The sequence below is a fragment of the Anser anser genome (assembly GCF_964211835.1).
Source record: "Anser anser genome assembly, chromosome: 2".
Lineage (NCBI taxonomy): Eukaryota > Metazoa > Chordata > Aves > Anseriformes > Anatidae > Anser > Anser anser.
In genome coordinates this window covers 76,119,181-76,139,794 of record NC_139721.1, presented here as the reverse complement: position 1 = coordinate 76,139,794, position 20,614 = coordinate 76,119,181, and the positions used below count along the sequence as shown (strand labels likewise).

Sequence of the window (20,614 nt, the reverse complement as noted above, 5' to 3'; positions counted from 1 at the left end):
AAATTGTTCATAGGAAAATACTGGCTAGATACAGAAAACCAGCTTACATAGACTAGAAGAATCAAGACCAAGTTGTGGACAACAAGCTGTCTTGCCTTGTCCTCTTTAATCAGTGCATTCACTCTCAACTTCTGTTTGCATTTTATCCAAGGATTATGTCAGATGTTTGCCTTTTGCTTTGCTTCTTTGACAGCGGTTATTCAGGCTACGTTCTACTGAAAATTCAGAAGCGGTTTCTTGAGTGCAAGTACCCTGCTTGAGACTCTTCACAATTTTCAGAGATACAGTGTTCCTGTTTACATCATGTGAAATTGCGAATGCCTAATCTGTGTGAAAACTAGGGCAGGTTATATTAATGTAAATACCCAAATTTCAAGTCCAAGTTTAGAATCTGCTTTTGAAACTCCTGCATTATGTGCACAATAGCTGAGATACTGAATAGGTAGGTACTGTTTAGATTAGACAAAGGAGATAAACATTACTAAACTACAGTTTCACATAGCTATATTAGCATCTTGATCTGATCCCAAACCTGACCTACCTGAAATAATTGAATCTTTTCATCATGAAGTAAAGTCTTCCTGAAGTTGTAAATATGCATGTCCATTAAAACAACAACAACAACAAAAACCTGTCAGCCTGGTTTAAATTTGTAATCGTTTTTTTTTTCCCTCAAGATTACTGTACATAAAAGAAACTGTAATAACAGGTGATCAAATTGCTTCCTATGCCAAAAATGTCAGCGAGACCATTAAGTGAAATCAATATGAGAATTTTTGAGCATTTGATTAGTTGATGGCAAGGTTGTGCGAGACTGCTTGCCAGTGTGTGAGATGCAGGTTTGCAGAGGCATCTGGATAGGCTAGATCAGTGGGCTAAGTCCAATTGCATGATATTCAGCAAGGTTAAATGCAGGATCCTGCACTTGGGGCATAACAACCTGATGCAGTGGTACAGACTGGGGAAGAGCTGCTGGAAACTTTCCCAGCTGAAAAGGAGCTGGAGTGCTGTTTTACAGCTGGCTGAATGTGAGCTAGCAATGTGCCCAGGTGGCCCAGAAGGCGAATGGCATCCTGGTCTGTGTCAGAAATAATGTGGCCAAGACTAGGGAAGTGATTGTTCCCTTGTACATGGCACTGGTGAGACAGCTCCTCAAATACTGTGTTCAGTTCTGGGTCCCCATGAAGGCTACTGAGTTGCTTGAGTGTGTGCGGAAAAGAGCAATAAAGCTGGTGAAGGGACTAGAAAACATGACTTAGGAGGAGCAGCTGAGGAAACTGAAACTGGGATTGTTTAGTCTGGAGAAAAGGAGTCTGAGGGGAGACCTCATTGCTCTCTACAACTACCTTGAAAGTATTGAGGTGGGTGTCAGTTTCTCTTCTCAGGTGACGAGTGATAGGACACGAGGAAATGACCTCGAGATGCACCAAGGGAGGTTTCAGTTGGATGTTAGGAAGAGTTTCTTCATGGAGAGGATGGTGAAGCATTGTAACAGCTGGAGGTATTTAAGAGATGTGTGGATGTGGCATGAAGGGACAAGGTTTAGCGATGGTACTTGATAGGTCAGGTGGTTGATCTTGAAGGTCTTTTCAACATAGGTGATTCTGTCTAGAGAAGGACAGGAATTACACAGAGGTGTGCTTTCTTAATAATGAATGGGTCCAACTAATGTTTTCTGTAGAGTTTCCATTCTGCCTTGGCACCCTGCTATTACTTGAAGCTTTGCAAAGCAAATGCAGATGCAAATCAGCATGATGTCTTTTACTTCTGATAACGATCACAGCTCGCTCCCCCTTTAGCACAGGCTGGGTATATCCTTTGTGTCACGCATCGTGATTGTACTGTGCCAGAACAGAACAGATTCCAAGGTTGGGTGATTGCCTGCTGTTGACACTTGCTGGCTTCCTATTTTCAAATGCATCTTTTGGTGCTCTCTTTTGGCAGAATGAGAGTGCTCGTCCCTGCGTAGACTACAAAACACTCAGATCATTTCTTCATGTGACATGAATAAAATGCGTGTTTGAGGGGGAAACACATGGAAAAGGGGGAAGAAAGAATTTTTGTGCACTAATGTTTACTCCCTTTGTACGCTTCATAAGGTTGTAGCTGAGTTCTTTGTTTGGACCAGGCAGTAAGCCCATGGCAATATGCCCATTAATGGTACCCTGCAACATCTACAACAAAGGTTTTCATGCACAAATCAATGGCATTTTTGCAATGTATTTTCATATTCTTTCTCTACTATTTGTATTATCTACAAAACAAGGTGCATTTATGGCTAATAATTCTAAGTTGCTTTGATTAGGCAGGATTTGCATTTAGAAAGGTTAACAAAGGTTAATAAATTTAATACCATTTTAGCAGCAAGATCAGAAGCTAAGGTGTCTTTTCAGTTTATCAGTGTTCTCTGTAGTTTGTTGCTCCTATCAGGTGCCTGAAGCCATGAGAAATTTTGATGCTGAAGTCTGCAAGAGTTCAGGCAACAAACTTTGGATATATAGAACAGCCAGAGAGTTATTTTAGATTCATGTTTAAAAGCGTGTTATGAATGTAAAATGAAGGATCAGAATGTATCAAAGCTGTGTATTTTTTAAGGCAATAGTGGTTTTGCAGTAAGTAAAGAAACACAATTGTTTAACTTGCAGTATGGGGCTGTATTTTCCAAATGACTGAGGCTAAAGGTACGTTGAACTTTCAGACTTCTGGCAGATAGCACTGAACATGTGTTTATTTCCTTGTATATGGAGGTGTACTGTGCTGGATATTTACTGGGCTATGTGTGCCTGGCTGTGAGGTAGTGGTTGGCTTCCCTTCCTGCATCCTTGCTAACAGCCTTTGTTACTTGAACGAATCTCCTTTTTGCTTCAGTCCTCCATTATCCTTGTAAGAGATCTTCACTACCAATCGGGAGGTAAGGCAGATTAATTGTTGCCTTGCTCTAATTGTAGTTGTAAGGCAGTTTATTTGTATCTCACGAGGATGTTCTCGCTTCTGATACTCTGGATTTTCAGTGCCCTGTTGGAGAACTCCCCAGTCCTCTTGCTTTACTTCAGTGATCCTGTTGCAATCAACTGAGCTCTGCAGTACCTGCCTGTTAACTGCCTTCCTGGTTATTTTTTAATGGGAGCACATCTGAGCCTGCAGGTTTCAGCCCTGGTTCTTGTAACAAGAAGTGCTTCTCTTGATGTCACTTACTGCCATGTTATTTAGGCCTGTCACAGGAACTTGACCTTCCACTGTGTTTTAGGAAATCCTTTTCCCCATTCTTTTCCTCCTCTTGCCCCTACAGTTTCCTGTTCTGTACTTATGCCTCTTGTTTAAAAAAAATAAACAAAATTTGAGCTATCTGTTCCTTGGGAAGAATGGGCCCTCTCTTCTTACTTCTACTCACAGAACAAGCAGCGTGCTTCCATTGTGATTTTTCTGAACAGTGGGTTGTGCTAGTATATATGTGTTGCACTGGGAAATGTTGCTGTTGTTTGTAGCAGAGCTTCGTAAAAAAGAATTCTTTTATTGCTTGAAGCTCCTTTACACTCTTTTACTTTCTACTTCCCTTGATATGTACAGCAACGAACGAGAATTGCTGCTGTAAAATTTGTGGAAATTTCTTTCATTGCAACTGGAAGTATCTAGACGAGTTCCCTCTGATAGACAAAAAAGAAATTAAACTTCAGTTTGCAGCTGGCCATTATGTTGCAGCAATAGCATTGCTGTCATCTGGGTGCCTAGGGTATGTCTCAACAGACTTCTTCTCTATAAAGATTTTAAATAAATATGACAGGAGCCCAATACCCTTCTGTCAATTTTAATGTCATAGCAGCAAGAATTCAGAGCGAGTATACACAAGAGGCCTGTCTTCTCTTCTGAACGTGCAGGTTAATAATAGGAATGCCACACTGGTTAATACAAAATTTTGCCATAAAGGATGAAAATTAGAAAATGGTTTGGTCTTTTGATAAATTAAAGGTGTTCTCTTTACAGCTGGTCTTTTTGCTTTCTTAGTGATGATAAACTCAAAATGAATGGGTAGGTATTTGGTATGAAGTCTGCAAACTTTTTTTGCTGGTTGAAGGTTTATGCGTATCGGTTTATAAAACAATCTCAGGAAAGAATGTGAAAGGAGGATTATAAATGAATACAAAAACAAGCAGTAAAAGTGTCTGGAGTTATTATGGCTTTTTGTTCTTTGGGTTCATAAACATAACTATCATGTTTTGACCAAAAACGTGTAGTACTCACCCTGACTGGTTTTTTATCTCCCATCAGAGACTTAATTTTCACTGAACCCCAGCATGTTTCTGGGGGCAGAGTCCTGCCTCACCACTTGATTTGCACCTACCATACGGTAGCGAATCACTACAAGACCGAGCAGAAGTGACCATAGACAGACAACATTTCTCAAAATATATTATGGTTGTATCTAGTTCCCTTGCTTTCCAGTAACCTTTACTATTTTGTTTCAGAATTTTGTCTCATCTGAATAACATATTCAAATAGTATTTCAAATTTTCAGATAAATGAAGCACTAGAATTGTTCAGTGACAAATTCTTAAGATTTGTACATACTGTAAGTTATCAAACCAGAATTTAGATAGTTAATGGAGTATGAGACCTTTCTCAGATGCATATATTTCTCTCTGTACAATTCCTACTGTCTGTCTCTCTTACCATTCACGTTCTTTCGTGGTATGCTTTCCTAATGCAAGCAAGTTAATCATTTGAACACCTTCTTGGTGATCTTTGACTTAGCCATCTCAGACAAGTGTGTCTGTGTTTTTATTCCTAAATTTTTGACTTGAAAAAAACAAGGAAGTTAAGATCTAAAATAATCCAGTTCCTCTAAAGTATTTTAAGACTTCTTATTGCAGAGGTTTTCAGGGATTTCTAAGATCACATGCATTCAGAAGAGTTTAGCTGAATCAGGCAGTGCATCATCTTATACTCCAGACTGCAGCAAAATTTGGTCGCTACAAATTCTAAATTCTCAATCTATTTACATGTGAAGTGATTATGCTGTAAGTTAAAGGTGCGTTTTAGGAAAGCAGCAGGTTTGGAGAAATGTTACCTAAATTCCTCACTCTTTTGAAAATAAACAATTGGATGATTAATTAGCCATTGTGCACAGTTAATGTGTTAATCATTAAAAACAAACAAAAAGCTATTGATTTGAGAGCTAGTCTTTGGGAGCTAAGAGACTGTTAGAGGCAGCTAGAGGTTGAGGGAATGGAGAGGATGGGACCATTACCTTCCTTGTACCCTCTACCAAAAAGTACCATTAGAAATTTCCTCTGGTTCCTGCTCCTACAGGTGTTGAGCTCCCTCTAACCACTTGCTTTTGTAGTTAAATCTAAACGGAGCTGTTTTGTACTGAATTCTTAAAGTAGTCAGCATTACGCAGCTGGTTATCCGTAAGTCCCAGCAGCCTGGAGGGTCTTAATAATGGGAAGGGACATAAGAAAATGTTATAGAACCAACAGCTGAAAAACAAACAAAATAAAAGGAAATATTTTTTTTTGTAGTGGAAATGTCTCATATTTACAAAATATTTCTTGAAAATGTGAACATTGAAAAGAACAAGCCATCAGTCACACCACTTTATGAAATGTCCTGCACTATAGTGTTACAAATGTGCACACCTGGTTGTGTGTGTGATAGAAGGTGCACTTACTGCAGTAATTGCTATTTCCATTTTTTTAATTGTTTGAAAATCTCATTCCGGTATCATATGTTATCCATTAATTTTCACAGTGATTTACTGGAACTCCATTACTCTGTCAACCTCTGCAAAGTAAAAATGACCTACTGAATTGGTAGAGTTCTCCACCTTTAGATGTTGATGAATTTCTACAAAAGCTCTGTCCTGTCTCATTAGGAAATTATTAATTAAAATGTTTATATCTCCAAGTACACACAGAATGATAGAAATGGCTCTTTAAAGTGTACAGGAGATTCAGGAGATTCAAGGGATCTTCTGAACCATCCCCCCCCCCTTTTGTTTTTTTTTTTTTGCTAATTTAACTTTGATGCTTAGGTGCAATTTATTTTTAAAATAAATGCACTTTACTTATGTCTGTTGTCCCTGATTTCAAAGGTAAGGAAGTTGATAACATAGTAAGTCAACTCCCATTATTATATTGTCACTTTTAATAATATCCAGACAGTAGCCAGAGGTACTACCACCATGCAGATGTTTTGGAGAAGCTGTGTTCTTGCTGAGGACACCCCATAGCTACAATTACAGAAACATAACTTCAGACAGCAGTCTAGCAAGAAATGCGACACCAGGTAGTGGATAAGGTAAAATGAGTCATTTTTACAGTCTTTTTATTTCTGTTGTCATCTGCATGGAAACGACGAGTATAAAATACTATTGCAAACTACTAGTATAAAGTGCCAACAGTATTACTGCTGTTTAATGAATTTAAATTCAGCTGAGGCTCTGGATGCTTGTTTTAATTCCTCAGACTGATCTGTTTGTCCTCTAAAAGCAAAGTGAAGAAGCAGAGCTATGTACGTGTCACAGAGAAAGGTGTAATCTAACCATATTATACTAAGTGTTTGATACTGAATGGTAGAAACCAATGTAGCCAAGTGGTTAGCTGCCATCTTGCAGGTGCTATAATACTTGTTTAATGAAAAGAATTGCCGTAGCTATTATTAATAAATGCCATTCAAACAAATGTTCAGTCTGTTAGATCTATCACATCCTGGTACTAGAAAATTAGCAGTTGTTTTTGTTAGATTAACAGAAAAATCGGTAGTGGTATTGACATTCAGGGGTTTTTAGTTGCTTTAAGACTCCTACATCCCATTTAAATGAATGGGTACTATTACAGAACTATATTCAGATTTAACAGCACATTGATCTGTTATCCATCTGAATTGCCACAGATTTTATTATCACTTAAAAAGCTGGACATTTATTTCACAGTGAGTGAAAGTTTAACATCCAAGAACTCCTCTTGAAATCCTCAGACTGTAATGCTTTAAATCCCATTGCCATTGATTTCTTCAGGGTCATTTTGTGTGTATTTCCTCAGTATGAAGTTCCAGTCCCATTGACATTAGTGGAAGTTCTGCAGTTGATTTTAGTAATATCAAATGTTGACCTTCTGGATTAAGCCCTTAAGATAAATAAGGGAAGAAACCATCTGTTCTGACTGTTCAGGTGACTGGATGTTTCTAGATGAAAAAGCAAGATCCTGGCTGTCCTACCACCGCAGATCGATCAGCAGCGGGGTAGCAATGGTAGTAGAGGAATTAAGTGGTTGCTTCCTGGTAGGTCAATGGAGGTTGTTTTCTCTGTGGATAAATTGAGTTTCTCCAAGTTCACTTAAACAAATACACTTGTCTGAATCTCTTTTAGAGAACTTTGTTCCAAGTCTTTTGTCTTATTAAAAACCTAGCTGGGCTAAGTTCATTAGTGACTAGTTTTTTGTTGTTGTTTATTTTTTTATTATTAAAAGCAAGTTATTAAATTGAAAACATTTTTAACTGTCTTCTGTTGCTTCTTCATGAGCTCCAAATACAAGAATACAGAAAGAATGATTCCTTTGCTTCCTGTGTCTGAATTAAGAGAAATTTTGTGTTCTAAGATTTGCTAGTCTCTTATTCCTATGACAAGATTTATTCCTCTAGAAACTGCACTTGCCACTGGTTAGTAAGGAGAGTTGTGTCAATAACGTTGGAAGGGTTTGAACTAAAGTATATTCCGGACCAGTCCAGCCAACTTGCACAATCTTCAGCCTGGGATCTGACGGTGCAAGAGTGTCTTCATAACCTTACAAAACACCCTTGGTTGTGCTTGGAGCTTTCCCAGGTGTGGTGTATTGAAATGGGCAAGAATTTTGTCATGATCTCTTCTGCTGCAGGGGGAGCTGTGAACATCCACAGGAGTAACAAAAAAGTTGATTTTTGTCTGTGTTGGCATTGGAGAGACTCGTGCAACAGTAGGGTGCTGTTGCAGCATGGAAACTGTGCCGAATGTGAAGTGTAAAGTTGGGTTAAGGAGGCTTCTTGCAATAGTGCTGTGGATGTGGAAGATGGTGTAGTATTTACATACATGAATATGCATACATGTCTCTCTGTGTCTAGAGTGTCGTTTGGAGTAATAAGAAAAGATAATGCAATTGTTGAAAGCGATAAGAGAGTGAAATGTGCACGCCTACTGAGTTGGTTAATGGCTTGAGGCGTGTGAAGGCAAGGTTGAGGTATGGCTTCTAACAGCTGTGATTGGGACGTTCTGGGCCACTGCTGTGTGTCTCTGAGATGAACAAATTCACCAGGACAGGAGTGAGAAGACTTCAGCCTTCTCATTAGCTTCTAATTTCTGCATCTCCTTCGTTGCACTCGTATCATGTATTCCTGGTTGCAGTGTCAATGGTATTTTTCAAGTTCTACTCCATCTTCCATCTGCTACAGATGCTGGAGGAGCTGCGACAGTGCTGCAACTGAATAATGTATCTCTGATGCTGAGATAATGTAGTGCAGGCCCATAGTTGTCATATTCTCAGTGTGGAAGCATGTTACCATCATGGGAGCATATTCTGAAATGCACTTAACTGTGTGACTAGTGTGAAAAACTTGGTCCTCTCTCCCTTTGGCACCGTGGTCTTTGCTGGCCATCCATTTTGCAAGTACTTGAAGTCTGCCCTTCTTAATTCCTTATTTTAGACTTTCATTGGAGTTGTCAGCATTTAAATGTTACTTGTTTTATGTCAGTTTTCGTAGCTCTCATTTTTCTGTTTAAGGGACTACAAACATTATGTGGGCTAATGCTGCAGTTAGACAAGGTTGAACCCCAATAAACAAACCAACTGTGGTCTGTTTCTAAATCCCCTGAGTCTATAGGAAAAGTGAAATACTTAAGTCTTCATTTTGTGATCGGAAGTAGGCAAGAAAGAAGTTTACTCTCTGTATAGCTTGAACAACAATGTAGATGAGAGGTTGTGGATAGCTTTCTTAAATAATTGTCTTCGTGGCTAAAACGTGCACTAAAACCAAAGATGAATGAGATTAATCTGGTGAGATTAATCAGGCCATATGCTGCAGCAAGTTGACAGTGATTGTAAGAACAATGAATGTCAATCAGTTGCTATTAAATGTAATGGGCAGTGATTTACCATCTCACTAAAAGATCAGGATACCCAATTTGCTTGTGTGTGAATAGCCAAGCAAATAGTCATTAAAATGTCCTGATAGGGTTTTAGGCTCTTCCTTAAAGCTTGCATTTGTCTGCATAGGAAGAAGAAGGGTTGAGCAGAGTGGAACCTAGCTCATGGGATATACTGGAACACAAACTAAACACGTGGAGACAAGAAAATTTTTCTCTAAAAGTAGGGTGTGGCTGTGTATTTATGTGTATGCCTGGGTGTCCATATATATAAGTATATATAAACACACACATATATACGCACGCACTTCAGTTCATCGAGAGGAAGCATTGCTTTTACTTGTCTTAGTATCTGCCACGGCACCTGGATTTCTTTGAGGGTGTATACTTACTGTACAGAAAACTCAGAGGTTCAACAGTGCCATCCTGTGGGTGATCTTAAAGGTTTCAAAGTTATGGCAGATAAATAAATGACCTCAACAGGATAAATTATCGTGGAATATCAGATACTGTATGTCCCTGCGCAATCAACTAGCATATTTCCCTCTGGTAGTCAGTCAGGCTAATTATTACTTTTCTGTCCAGAAAATTAATAACCTAAATGCATTACAGCCAATTGGAAAGTATTTCAGGCAAGCTGATGAGCAATGTGCTTGTTAGTCTTTCTCTGTTGCTGAGAAATGTGCTTTTAATCATCTCAGTGTGTTTTTAATCATCTCAGAATTTATTTTTGCAGACAATGCCAAAATTAAAAGCAACCACGTAAATTCAAATAAGCACCACTAGAAAGTAGTATCTGGACATCTTTAAAAAGGAATTAAACTAAGAATAGTTAGCTTTAATGTTTCATAACCAGAATATATGAATTTCCAAGTAACCTTGAAGATTAAGCTGGGTGGTTTGAACAACTTGCCAAAATGGTTTTAATTCTAGAAAGCCAAGGGCAGGATTAAAGTCAGAAGTTTTGTTGACTGAAGTTGAATTTCTGACTAGAGTATTTTGAGGACTTTTTGTTCATAGAGTGACTGTTTTGGTGGGCACAAGGTATAAAATAGCAAAACTTGCTCTAATGAGGGAACAGTTGGGGGATCAAGGGGTGATTGAACACACTACTTAATGTTTTTCACTTTGCTTGCCTAAGCAACTTGTTAAAGAGAGTGCATGGTATGTTTACTTGGAAAATGAGCAAAGAAATAGAGGGCAAGCTGGTCAATAGAAGGTTCTTCTCCCTTTTCAAGCCCTTGCTATTTTGGGGTATTCGAGGGGCTAGGCGCTGTCTGCATGCTGCCTTTGCCCAGCAGCTCAGGTGCCTCTCCAGTTGGCAGCAGGTCTCTGGCGTTGCTCCTTCACGCTCCATGGTCAGAGAGGCCAGCTGCAGGTCACAGTGTATGCCACTGGGTGGCTTGATAGGGTCGAGGAAACACAAAATTAAAGAATTCACCGTCAGGTTTTGATAGCTAAAAATTATGACATGATTTGTGGTTCCTAAGTCTTTGAAAAACATGTCATGCCATTATTTCATGCATCTGTGTGCCAGGCCCCCATAACAGCACATGATGACCACTGATAAGAAGGTATATAATTAATTAATTCCCACGTATTGGAAAAGACAAATATGAACTACTCACATTTAGAAGATAATATAGTTTAATGTAGTTTTAAAGCATTTACCATTTTTGTACCTATTTTGAAAAAAAAAAAATCTAGCCTAGCAAAAGACTGGCATGTGTTCATTCCTATCCTTTTTAAAGCAGGCTAGCCTGTTTAAATGTTTCCACACTGGGAATCCTGAGTGCATGCTTGTACCCGATCTACAGTACTGAGATGAATTGTTGATGAATCAGATATATCAGGAAAATAACCTCTTGTGATATCTAATCGAAAGTGGAGAAGATAATGAAATTTCCAAGTTTAACCTCTGTGCAGGTGTTTCTTTGTAGACCTTGTAATTTCAAGGTTAACTTGAGCCCCAGAATACCAGCATTTTTACAACTTTTTCATGTTTCTATACTGATGTGAATGTGTTTAAGCCATATAAATGTCTAATTCTGGTTTTGAATCTCCCTAAACTCTTGGTCTTAATGTTGCTTTATTTTCAGGAGGTTCTGCATTCAATTCTCTGTTATTTTAAAGGTGTTTACTAGTTTTAAATGGACATCTTCTACTTTCTGCAAGTGTTACTTTTTATGTATACTATAAAGAAGATAAATGAGAACAATATTCTCCAGCCTTGCGTATACAGAACGCAAATAGGTCTTAGCTCTTTACTCACGTAGAAGGTTCTGCATACTCTCTTGGTTATTTTTTCCATCTTTATTTCTGCTCTGATTCTTTTGTTATGGTGTTCCTGGACTGAATACAGTATTTTAAATGACGTATAGTGTGAGGTACTATTTTTACCATTGCTTTTTCTTGTTCTTTATTTGTTTTAGTGTGTTTTGATTTTTCCAATCACCAGTGATTATTGAGTGCTAGCTTTGATCCATGGTTCTATTTCCTAGTTAGTCATCTCTAAATATAGTCTTTTAGTCTGAATCATGCTTTGAGTAATGCTCATAGTCCTTTCTCCAGATCAAGACTGCCACTCAACCAGCCACTGGAAACTGGCATCAGATCCACCCTGTCAAGTAACACCGTGCTAGGCAATCCAGGTGCTGCAAACAGGGCAGGAAAAGCTGTGCTCTTTCCTGTGCTCGCGACCACTCTTAAAAAGTTGTGGGTCTGTGTAGGCTGTATAAGTACATAGCCTCTGTGTGGGTGTGCGTACACTACACAGATTTAGTTAATGACTATAAAAATCACTATTTAGTTGGAAAACTGATCCATTCCGTTTCTATATTTCAAATGGAATTGGATAAATAATCACCTCTGCATATTTTCCGTGGACTATAGGAGATTCCACAGTAATGCCATTGTGTTTGTCTTTACAATATTTCTGTCAGACTTGAATTCAGCCAATCCCTCTAAGGTGAAGACGTAAGATTTTAGTATTATTAATGCCTCATTTCATCTAGTTAATGATCTTTTCAAGTATTCCATTTTCTTTGTGATTTACTTGCAATGTCAGATAAAGACCTTATTTAAGCTAAGTATTATGAAATAATGGAAATCTTTATTTTATGTGAATACAATTGGGATAAATGAATCTAGTGGAGATTCAAAAGTTAAACAGGTGCAGTTCTTAACAGCGTCACACATGTAAAATCAGGGTAAGTTCTTCGAACTCTGAAATCTTGACAGATGTGTTCTTTTCCTCTGTTATAATAAAACAAGTGTTATCTCTGAAAATATTGACACACAATAAGCAGTCTTGGAAAATACACTGTTGTATTTCTGCACAATATCCGCTAAGGCTATTATTTAATGATAAACAAATGTGTGCATTAAATAGCTTTAAAACATATTTGTAAACAAGTCCAATTTTTATAAGAAAGTAATTTTTTTTTGCTGTCTTGCTTACTGATGCCTAAACAAAGGAATGCTGCATCTTCAAAACAACATCTGTCAATCCAATTTTCATCAGATTAAGTATATCCTCAAAGCAACCACCACAGCTTACAAAATAATAGAAATGTAGGTTGTGCTTTACATAAAACACCAATAGAATTTAAAGCACTTGACAGTGTTTTACAAATGTAGCAATAATAGCCTGTGCATATTCTCTAGTTTTGTGTCTATTTTTGGTAAGCTCTTCGGAAGGATAGTGAGTGGTGTTGGAATACCACAACTGCACTAGATGTCCTGGAGTGTGATTATGAAATTACGGGCCTGGCAGCTAATCTGTATCTGACAAAGCCAATGGTTTGAGAGTCTGGCAGTGGAGATTGATTCATGCTTTAATTTCATTTTTAATGAGAGAAATCTTTTTACAGATGATCTTCTTCACAATAAATTCAGTGAGTGATTATCCAAGCCTTTCTCTGATCAGTTGAATTCCTCATTAGTATAGGTGTATGATTATATATGCTCTGGCCTGATTCTGGTTCAATAGATCATCTGAGATAATTGATAATATTAAAGTTTTAAAGATTTTTCTGGGACAATGTGATCTAGTAGAAATTAGGAAAAAGACGGTGGCTCTAAGTTAGAATCTTAAGGATACAGGTACATTCAATCATTCACGTTTCTGGCCAGCCTTCTGTCTTTTTCCCTGCTAAAAGAATAATTAACGTATGTAAATGAGCTTAGTGGTCGACTGGTGTTACTTCCATAGGAGTGAAGTGTTCACTTGTTGGCTTTTGTAATCAGTTAACTACAGAGGTGAAGCTTCATTGCAGCATTTATTGAGTGTGGTTGCTCAGGTCAGCCAGAAATGAATGCAGGGTTTTCTGAGGGGAATAAAAAAAAAAAAAAAAAAAAAAAAGGCCTTTTGGATGGAGAGTACAAGTTCTTGAGCTGGAAGTCAGGTCAGCATTCTCATTAGTTCCTGTTGGCTGGAAATCTAGCATAAAGCAAGAGGAGTCCAATCAAAAAGCCACAAAGGGCAAACAAGGGTGAAAATTGAGGTCAAATCCTTTTACAGCTGGATGTAGGTAAGTTTTTACAACTGGTTTCCATGTAGGTTGTTCCCTTTGTGTCAGTGAATTGCTCTGTGCCATCCTAAAATGTTCTGCGTTAACTTTAGTCAAGTTAGCGTAAGGCATTCTGGTGACTGCCACACCTGTGAGTCCTGATTACTCTCTTCTTATTAAGATAGTGTTGCTAATGACAGTCCCAGAACAAGCTGTACACAAACAAGGCTAAAAACATTATTTCATGATAGAGTTCAAGGTAAATTCGTCATATATGAAGGATATAGTTCTTACCAGGAAAATGGTATTACTGATTTCTTTTCATCTCTACAGGGAGATGTCAACTACATTTGTGTTACTACCTGAAATGTAGAATACTGACTGACTTTTAGCATAACTTTTTATGAAAATGATCCTTATATGATCTTTAGCCTAATTCCTTAGACAAGAGAACATACAACTAAGTGAAAAATAAGTACAGAAATGTACCAAATATTCTCTGTCCAACTTTGTTGTGTACCCAGAGAACTTAGGACTTGCGAGTTCAGGCTCCTTGAATATTAACAGCATTGCATTCCTAAACAGGATACCAGAATTTCTCAGAAGACTTAAAATGTACAGTGGGAAGAGCTCTATTTGAAACAACCATTATGCTAGAGCTTCCTTCTGGTTTTCATTTTTGGCCAAAACAATGAAACATTTAATTTGTTTTTAAAGCAAGAAGTATGACGTGGTGGTAGTCAGACAAGCGACAGCGTGTTCAGCAAATATAGGCTCTTTTCAGGAAACGTTGATTTGAATTTCATGCATCACCCAAGCATAGTGAACACTCAAAGGTCATAGTAAGAATATAAGAAAAAATCAGTCTCATTTGAATTCCTGATAATCTAATATTGTTAATAGAGAAACAGTTATTGGTCTGACATTGCATTGAGTATGATTAAAGCCAGATTCCACGTGTAAAGAACTTGCTATGTCTTTTTGCTGTTTTTGCCATTCATTTCCTTTATACTGTCATGGCGTTAGTTTATGAATGGAGCTGTCAGCCACCACAGTACATCTGTGTTCTCTCAGAGTTATTTCTTTGAGTTTGTTGGTCGACATACAAGATACCTTATCCAGACTGTAATGTACTAATTGGCTCAGTACAATCAGGGTAAAATGAAAGTGTTTTACTGTTGATCTTTGCTTGATATTAGTTTATACCGACAGAAAATTAGATTTGAAGAGGTGCTAATACAGCTAGCAAAATACTCTTTCTCATTGCAGAAAATATTACTGGTACTCTTAAATGGAACTATTATAAAGCAAAACTTTTTTTTTCCCCTTTTTCTAATCCTGTCTTTCTCACTTTTTAAAATTTGTAGGGTGTGGTGAGTTTTGTTAAACATCTGGGGTGTTCAGAGACTCTAGCAATACCCCGACTTAATCAGGGCTCAGATGATATTTATTAGACCATTGTATCAAGGCCTCATAGTGTGCTGCTCATCACCTTAACTTCGCATAGCATCATACCAAAAATCTTTACAAGCTGCGTAGCTATTACAGAGATCTTGCGAAGCTGCTGCTCTTGATCCTGTTGCAGACCTCCACGCAGGTGTATGGTCTTACCATACGCCACCAAAGTTGCTGAGCATATGAAATGTAGATGCTATGGCAATGCACACCACCATACGTGCTGGCCTGTCTGCAGTTTGGTCTTCTTCTAGAGGTTGTCAGTTCAGTAGGTCAGTGGTCCAGGGAATCTGATCCCTTGTGTTGGGAGTGTGAGTTGAATTCTACTGTTGAGTCTGTTCCTATTGATGTGAGTGGAAGTCTGCAAATCAAAAAGTGGAGCAGAGTTTGCTTTATGTTTTTTTTTAACATTTGTTTTATTGCGGACATAGTTCTACTGTGTAATAGAGTAGATAAATATCTGCTTTAAAATCTGTGATTTAAAGTATTAGGTCTTGTTTTTTCTGAGACTCGGAATCTTAATTCATTTGACTGACTTACATAAAGTTGGATTTTATTTTATTTTCCATAACAGCAGTAAGTTTAGTCTAACTACAGTTTCAATTTTTTCTTGCAATACAAATATACTAAGCCCAAAGTATACTGGTGGCAGCTTATATATAAAATTGGAGGATTAATAAACCAATGGAAACAAACCAAGACTCTCAGCTTTAAGTAACAAAGTAAGCTTTCAGACTAGTCTTTTACCACTGCCTCTCAATTAACATGAAGTAAGAGCAGTCAAAACATACAGGTCTGTATCAGTGTTCTTGGCTGTAGTAAGGCAAAAGTCATTTGAAGAGGAAATTTTTCTGATTTGAAACATTAATTGCCAAAAATGCTTTTTTTTTCTTTTTTTGCATTGAATGTGTGACATACTTTTCATGTTTATCTTCTAAATATTTTGTGCAAGTAATCCCTTTTTTTTTTTTTCAGCCCACCTAAGCCAACGGTGTTCATCTCTGGTGTCATTGCTAGGGTAAGATTATCATTAAATTTCTTTCAGCCATAGGAAAATGATTGTAGGCTTTTCAGAATTATTACTGATCAGAATAAAATTAATCTCTTTCATTCCCCTTTCTCTTTTATTATAAAGAGCTTTATGTTTTCTACATTTGTTTCAGTCCCTTTGAGCATTCTTTCTGGGTTTTGTGTGAAATTAAAATTATTGAAATGGCTTCCACTGTTTTAATTTCAGCACTTAAAGTTTATTGGATCTTCTTTTCATATCTAAGGGAGATATTACTGCATTCCTGTCTTTAAAGGCAATTGCATTTAAGTCTGCTGCTATAGCTTGACCTGTGATGAGGAGCAGCACTTCTGCCTGTGGCGGTACATGTTTGAAGACACGGAGCTACCCTATGTGCCTTGGGGTACCGGCAATTCTAAGCATTGTTCCCTAAACTTTAACAGCGAGCAAGACCTGGAAATCCATAAGCTTAATCATTAGTATTAACAAGCCATTAATCATCCGGTCAGTAATTCATGCCTTGTGCACAGGGTTTTTATCTTGGCTTTACATGATAGTTATCACTAGGGTGTGTAATGTGGTTTATATGTCTACAAACAAGTCACAGAAGACCTGCATTCACATCTTCTGTTTGAGACAATAGGGTGTAAGGGGGCAGAGAAGTATGGAAAACGCAGAACAGCATGAAGGGGAAAAAAGGTAGAAAATGTCAATTCTGAGAAAAGGTGTTTGAAAATTAGAAGAAGCTTGGAGCATGGAACAAAGTAGAAAAAATGTAAAAAGCTAACCTAGTGATCAAGATAAAAATAAAATGCTGTCAGAGTAGAAGCAAATAATTTGGAGTAGGCTGGAATGGGGTCACATGTGAAACAGGCAATCTGAGGTGTCTGCTTTATACAAAATATTTCTGTGTAACATTGTCACCCCATGAACCCATGGAATACAGACTTTTCGCATGCGTTTGTCCCATTTTCTAAACAGAATTTGCAGTGCTGTTCTCTCCCTGTCATTGAGGACTGATAGAAGTTGTTTCCCACTGCTTTTTGAAAACTTCGTGGGACTGACCCTAGAAAAGAAAGTTCTAAGTTGGTGACATGAGTATTACATGTGAATTGATAGTGTAGAACAGTAGCAAGTGAGAACTAAGACTAGCAGACCTCGTTAAAACCTCGTTAAAAGAGCAAGTTAAACTTAAAAGCTAGGGAGCTCTGAGATTTGAGTCAAGAATAGTTTTAGATCCTGCCTTTCTTCCTACAGAACTAGCATTTCTACAGTTGGTTTTCCTATGCAGGTCATTTCTCAAGCTGCCTTAGATTATTTGTGAAATAGTTCCTCTTTCTTGCTGTGTTGTGAAAACCAAATACATTGAATAGATCTGACCGTACAGAGACAGTGAAAGTGACTTGGCAGAAGGATCTATTAAATGCTGAAGATAAAATGTGTTGTGTGGTGTTTTTTTTTCTATTGGATTGCTTTAAGATACCGTGTTCTTAGGTGCTATGTATAATTGGAAGAAACTAAATCTGTGCAAGTGAGATTCTGAAGTTGTCTGAAAGAATAGCAAGATAGTACATGTACAGGGGGACTTCAGAGGAATATGTTGCACTATTTTGCATCTGATCTTTACATTTTGAAAAACTTATATTCACTTGAACTGGAACATAGGGTTCTAAGATGTCTTAAATTTTTCCCGATGTGTTCTTCATACAGGGTGATAAGGACTTCCCTCCAGCTGCAGCTCAGGTGGCTCATCAGAAACCACATCCTTCTGTGGAAAAGCTTCCTCACCCTCAACATGTCAAGCAGCATATTCACCAACCTCGCAAGTGAGCTCTCCATCAAAATCTCAGCCAAACTGCCATCAGTGAATATGTTTGAGAGAAGACAATGACACTTTACGATTTACACTATCAAATCTGTAATATTGACCCCTAAAATCATATTCTGTTTCTTTTAATTCCCAAGGGCTAATAAGAATGAAGACATTATTCAGATGATTTACCAGATGGAGAATTTTCCCCTTCTCTGTTTTGTATTTGCTGATCAAGGGTGGTTTTTTTTGGTAAGACTCTCTTATTGCCAAGACAAAACTTTAGTATGAATATGATTAATGAGCTTAAAGCTTGTACTTTTAGTTCTGGCATTACAATAGCAGATAATTATGTAGTTTTTATGCTAAATCAGTACAGAACAACCCTTTTGTACTGCTACTTTTATTATCTGGAGGGAGTTTGTGTGTGAGACAGACAGATTCCATAGATAGCTTCCTAAGATGTTAGGTGTCAGTGGCTGTGCCCTCTGATTTGAACTAGTGAAATGATAAAAGGGTCCAAATATATTCTCAAATGGACAGAAATCCAGTTGAATCTTCTTTCTACCCCTTCGCACTCATAGTCTTGCTGAAATTCTTCAGTGCAAGCTCTGCACGTACGGAGGTCTGTGGAATGGAGAGGGAGACGTAGTCAGAGTTACAAGTACACTGCTGCTGTAGATTACCGGTCCATGATCTCATGGGTCTCACTGGGGCCTGTATTTTTATGAGGTGATAATTTCTCAGTTCTAATAACAAGCTGAAGCAGTTCAGGACCTTCCAGAACTGAACTTAAAATAAACTGAAGAAAAATCCGTTTTCTTTTTTAAATTACACTTTGAGATCACTGTGGGAAGATAAGTGATAACATCATTAAATGTGTTTAGGTTTATGACCCGACCTCTGTTGTGCATCCTTTTTTTATTGTAAGGACAATAATGGTACAAGGGAATAAAAGTTACCTTTCAGATAAAGCAATTGGATTAGGTTAGGCCACATAATTAAATCTTTTCATTACACAGTTCAAAAAGAAAAAAATCACAAGCTCTATCATCTTCCTTCTACAACTCACCTCTATAAAACCCAGGAAAAATTATTTTTTAAACATTCCACCTACATTTCTAAAGTGTACTTCTGTTTTTAACTGACTATAAATACAGTGCAGGTTTTAATGCCCTGTAGGTTTATAAAACTTCTAACAACCTCAAAAACTGGGTACAGGAGCAAGCTCTGCAATTATTTACCTGCCAACTTAGTTAAAGTTTGGCGTCACTTGGGGCTTTACTAGTTCATTTATGTTTAAAACCAAATATTAGGAAAAAACAGTGAAGAGGGTTTCAAAACATGATTTTCTTTAAGATTTTCTTTAAATATCTGCAGTTTCAATAATTATTCTTTGAATAACTGATATAAAACAACAATTCTGTGAAATATGGCCCATTTCACAAGCGAAATAACTCGCTTCATGTGGGTGAAAGGGACCTGACACGTCCGTCTCTTTGTAGGCTTGAAATGGAAAAGGTGTTCTACAAAGGATAGGCATGCATATATTTATTCTGCACCCGAGGAGGGATGTACAATCCATGTATGCAGTCCTTATTTTCAATTTAATTAGATGACTACTTGTCTTAGAGAATGAGAACATTGGTTTTAAGAATTATTCTGTATTAGAATATGCATAATTTTTAAATATGCTTTGTTTCTGATGTCGGTACTTCTGAGGCCTTGTTCATTGCCACTCATGAGTGTCCGAGTGATTCACAAATGAGTAATTTATTCATAAAGGTAGAACTGTTGAACCTTGTGGAATATTTATGTGAGCTAATTCACTGGCAGGAACATTTGCAAGATTCAGGACAGCAAGGGGTGGCATCTCATTGACAGTGCATGGGACTGTTGATTGCACTGTAGTGCATGGACCATGATTGGGAGTGATGTGGATGGGATTCAGCTCTAGTTTTGTGTCTACATCTGAAGTAGTGTCTACGCTCAAACTGTAGACAATAATGTAGTCAAAACAGTCGGTGTAGGTATGCTGTGACCAATATTTTCAAGACAACCTGAATCATTCTTGACTCTATTGACTGAAGTGGAAAACTAAACGTACTTTGGTATAGTTGCACACAATTTAGTGGGGCTGGATACCTCTACTCCGTGTCTAGTAACAGCAGGTACAAATGTATGTTTCTACCTTTTGCAAGCAACACCATATTTCTAGCCTTTTATTAAAAATTGGGAATACAGGTGCTTTTGACTTACGAACTGCTCCTGGTTGTTAATGCAATATATATACAGCTTATATAGACAGTATCTGAATTTTGTCTTTGATTACTTAGATGGATATATATGTTTGTACAATGGAGTATGACTCCCAAGATAGCTTTAGTGCCTTTTAGAGTGCAGGAATTCCTATACAGTTAGAAAATGTCTCTGTATGAAAGCGTATTCTGTATTGTTGGAAGGTATCCATGTTGATGCATAGGTTGCCTTACCAAAGTGTTACCTTGCTGAGAATAAAGAATCATAACTGGTGATCTGGATTGTCTACTGATGATTATTATACTTTCTAAGTAAGTAAATATGTCACAATAACATAAAAGCACAGCAGATGTTCAGATATTAGTATTAAATGATTGCAAAAGAAATTTTCTGGGATTGTCAAAGTGACAATAATGCAACAATAAAGCATGAGATTGTATATTGGGCTCATTTTTGTA

The 20,614-nt window shown here is 37.6% G+C and overlaps 1 protein-coding gene across 1 annotated transcript in view; it reads left to right on the top strand.

Annotated features, from left to right (window-relative positions):
• DAP (death associated protein) overlaps positions 1-20,431 on the top strand; it is a 48,335-nt gene extending 27,904 nt beyond the window's left edge. Inside the window, exons 3-4 of the mRNA XM_083822804.1 lie at positions 16,054-16,096; positions 17,798-20,431. Coding sequence (XP_083678930.1) covers positions 16,054-16,096; positions 17,798-17,917 — 163 coding nt within the window. The 3' untranslated portion in view covers positions 17,918-20,431. The remainder of the gene's footprint in view (positions 1-16,053; positions 16,097-17,797) is intronic.
• Positions 20,432-20,614: the final 183 nt, after the last annotated feature.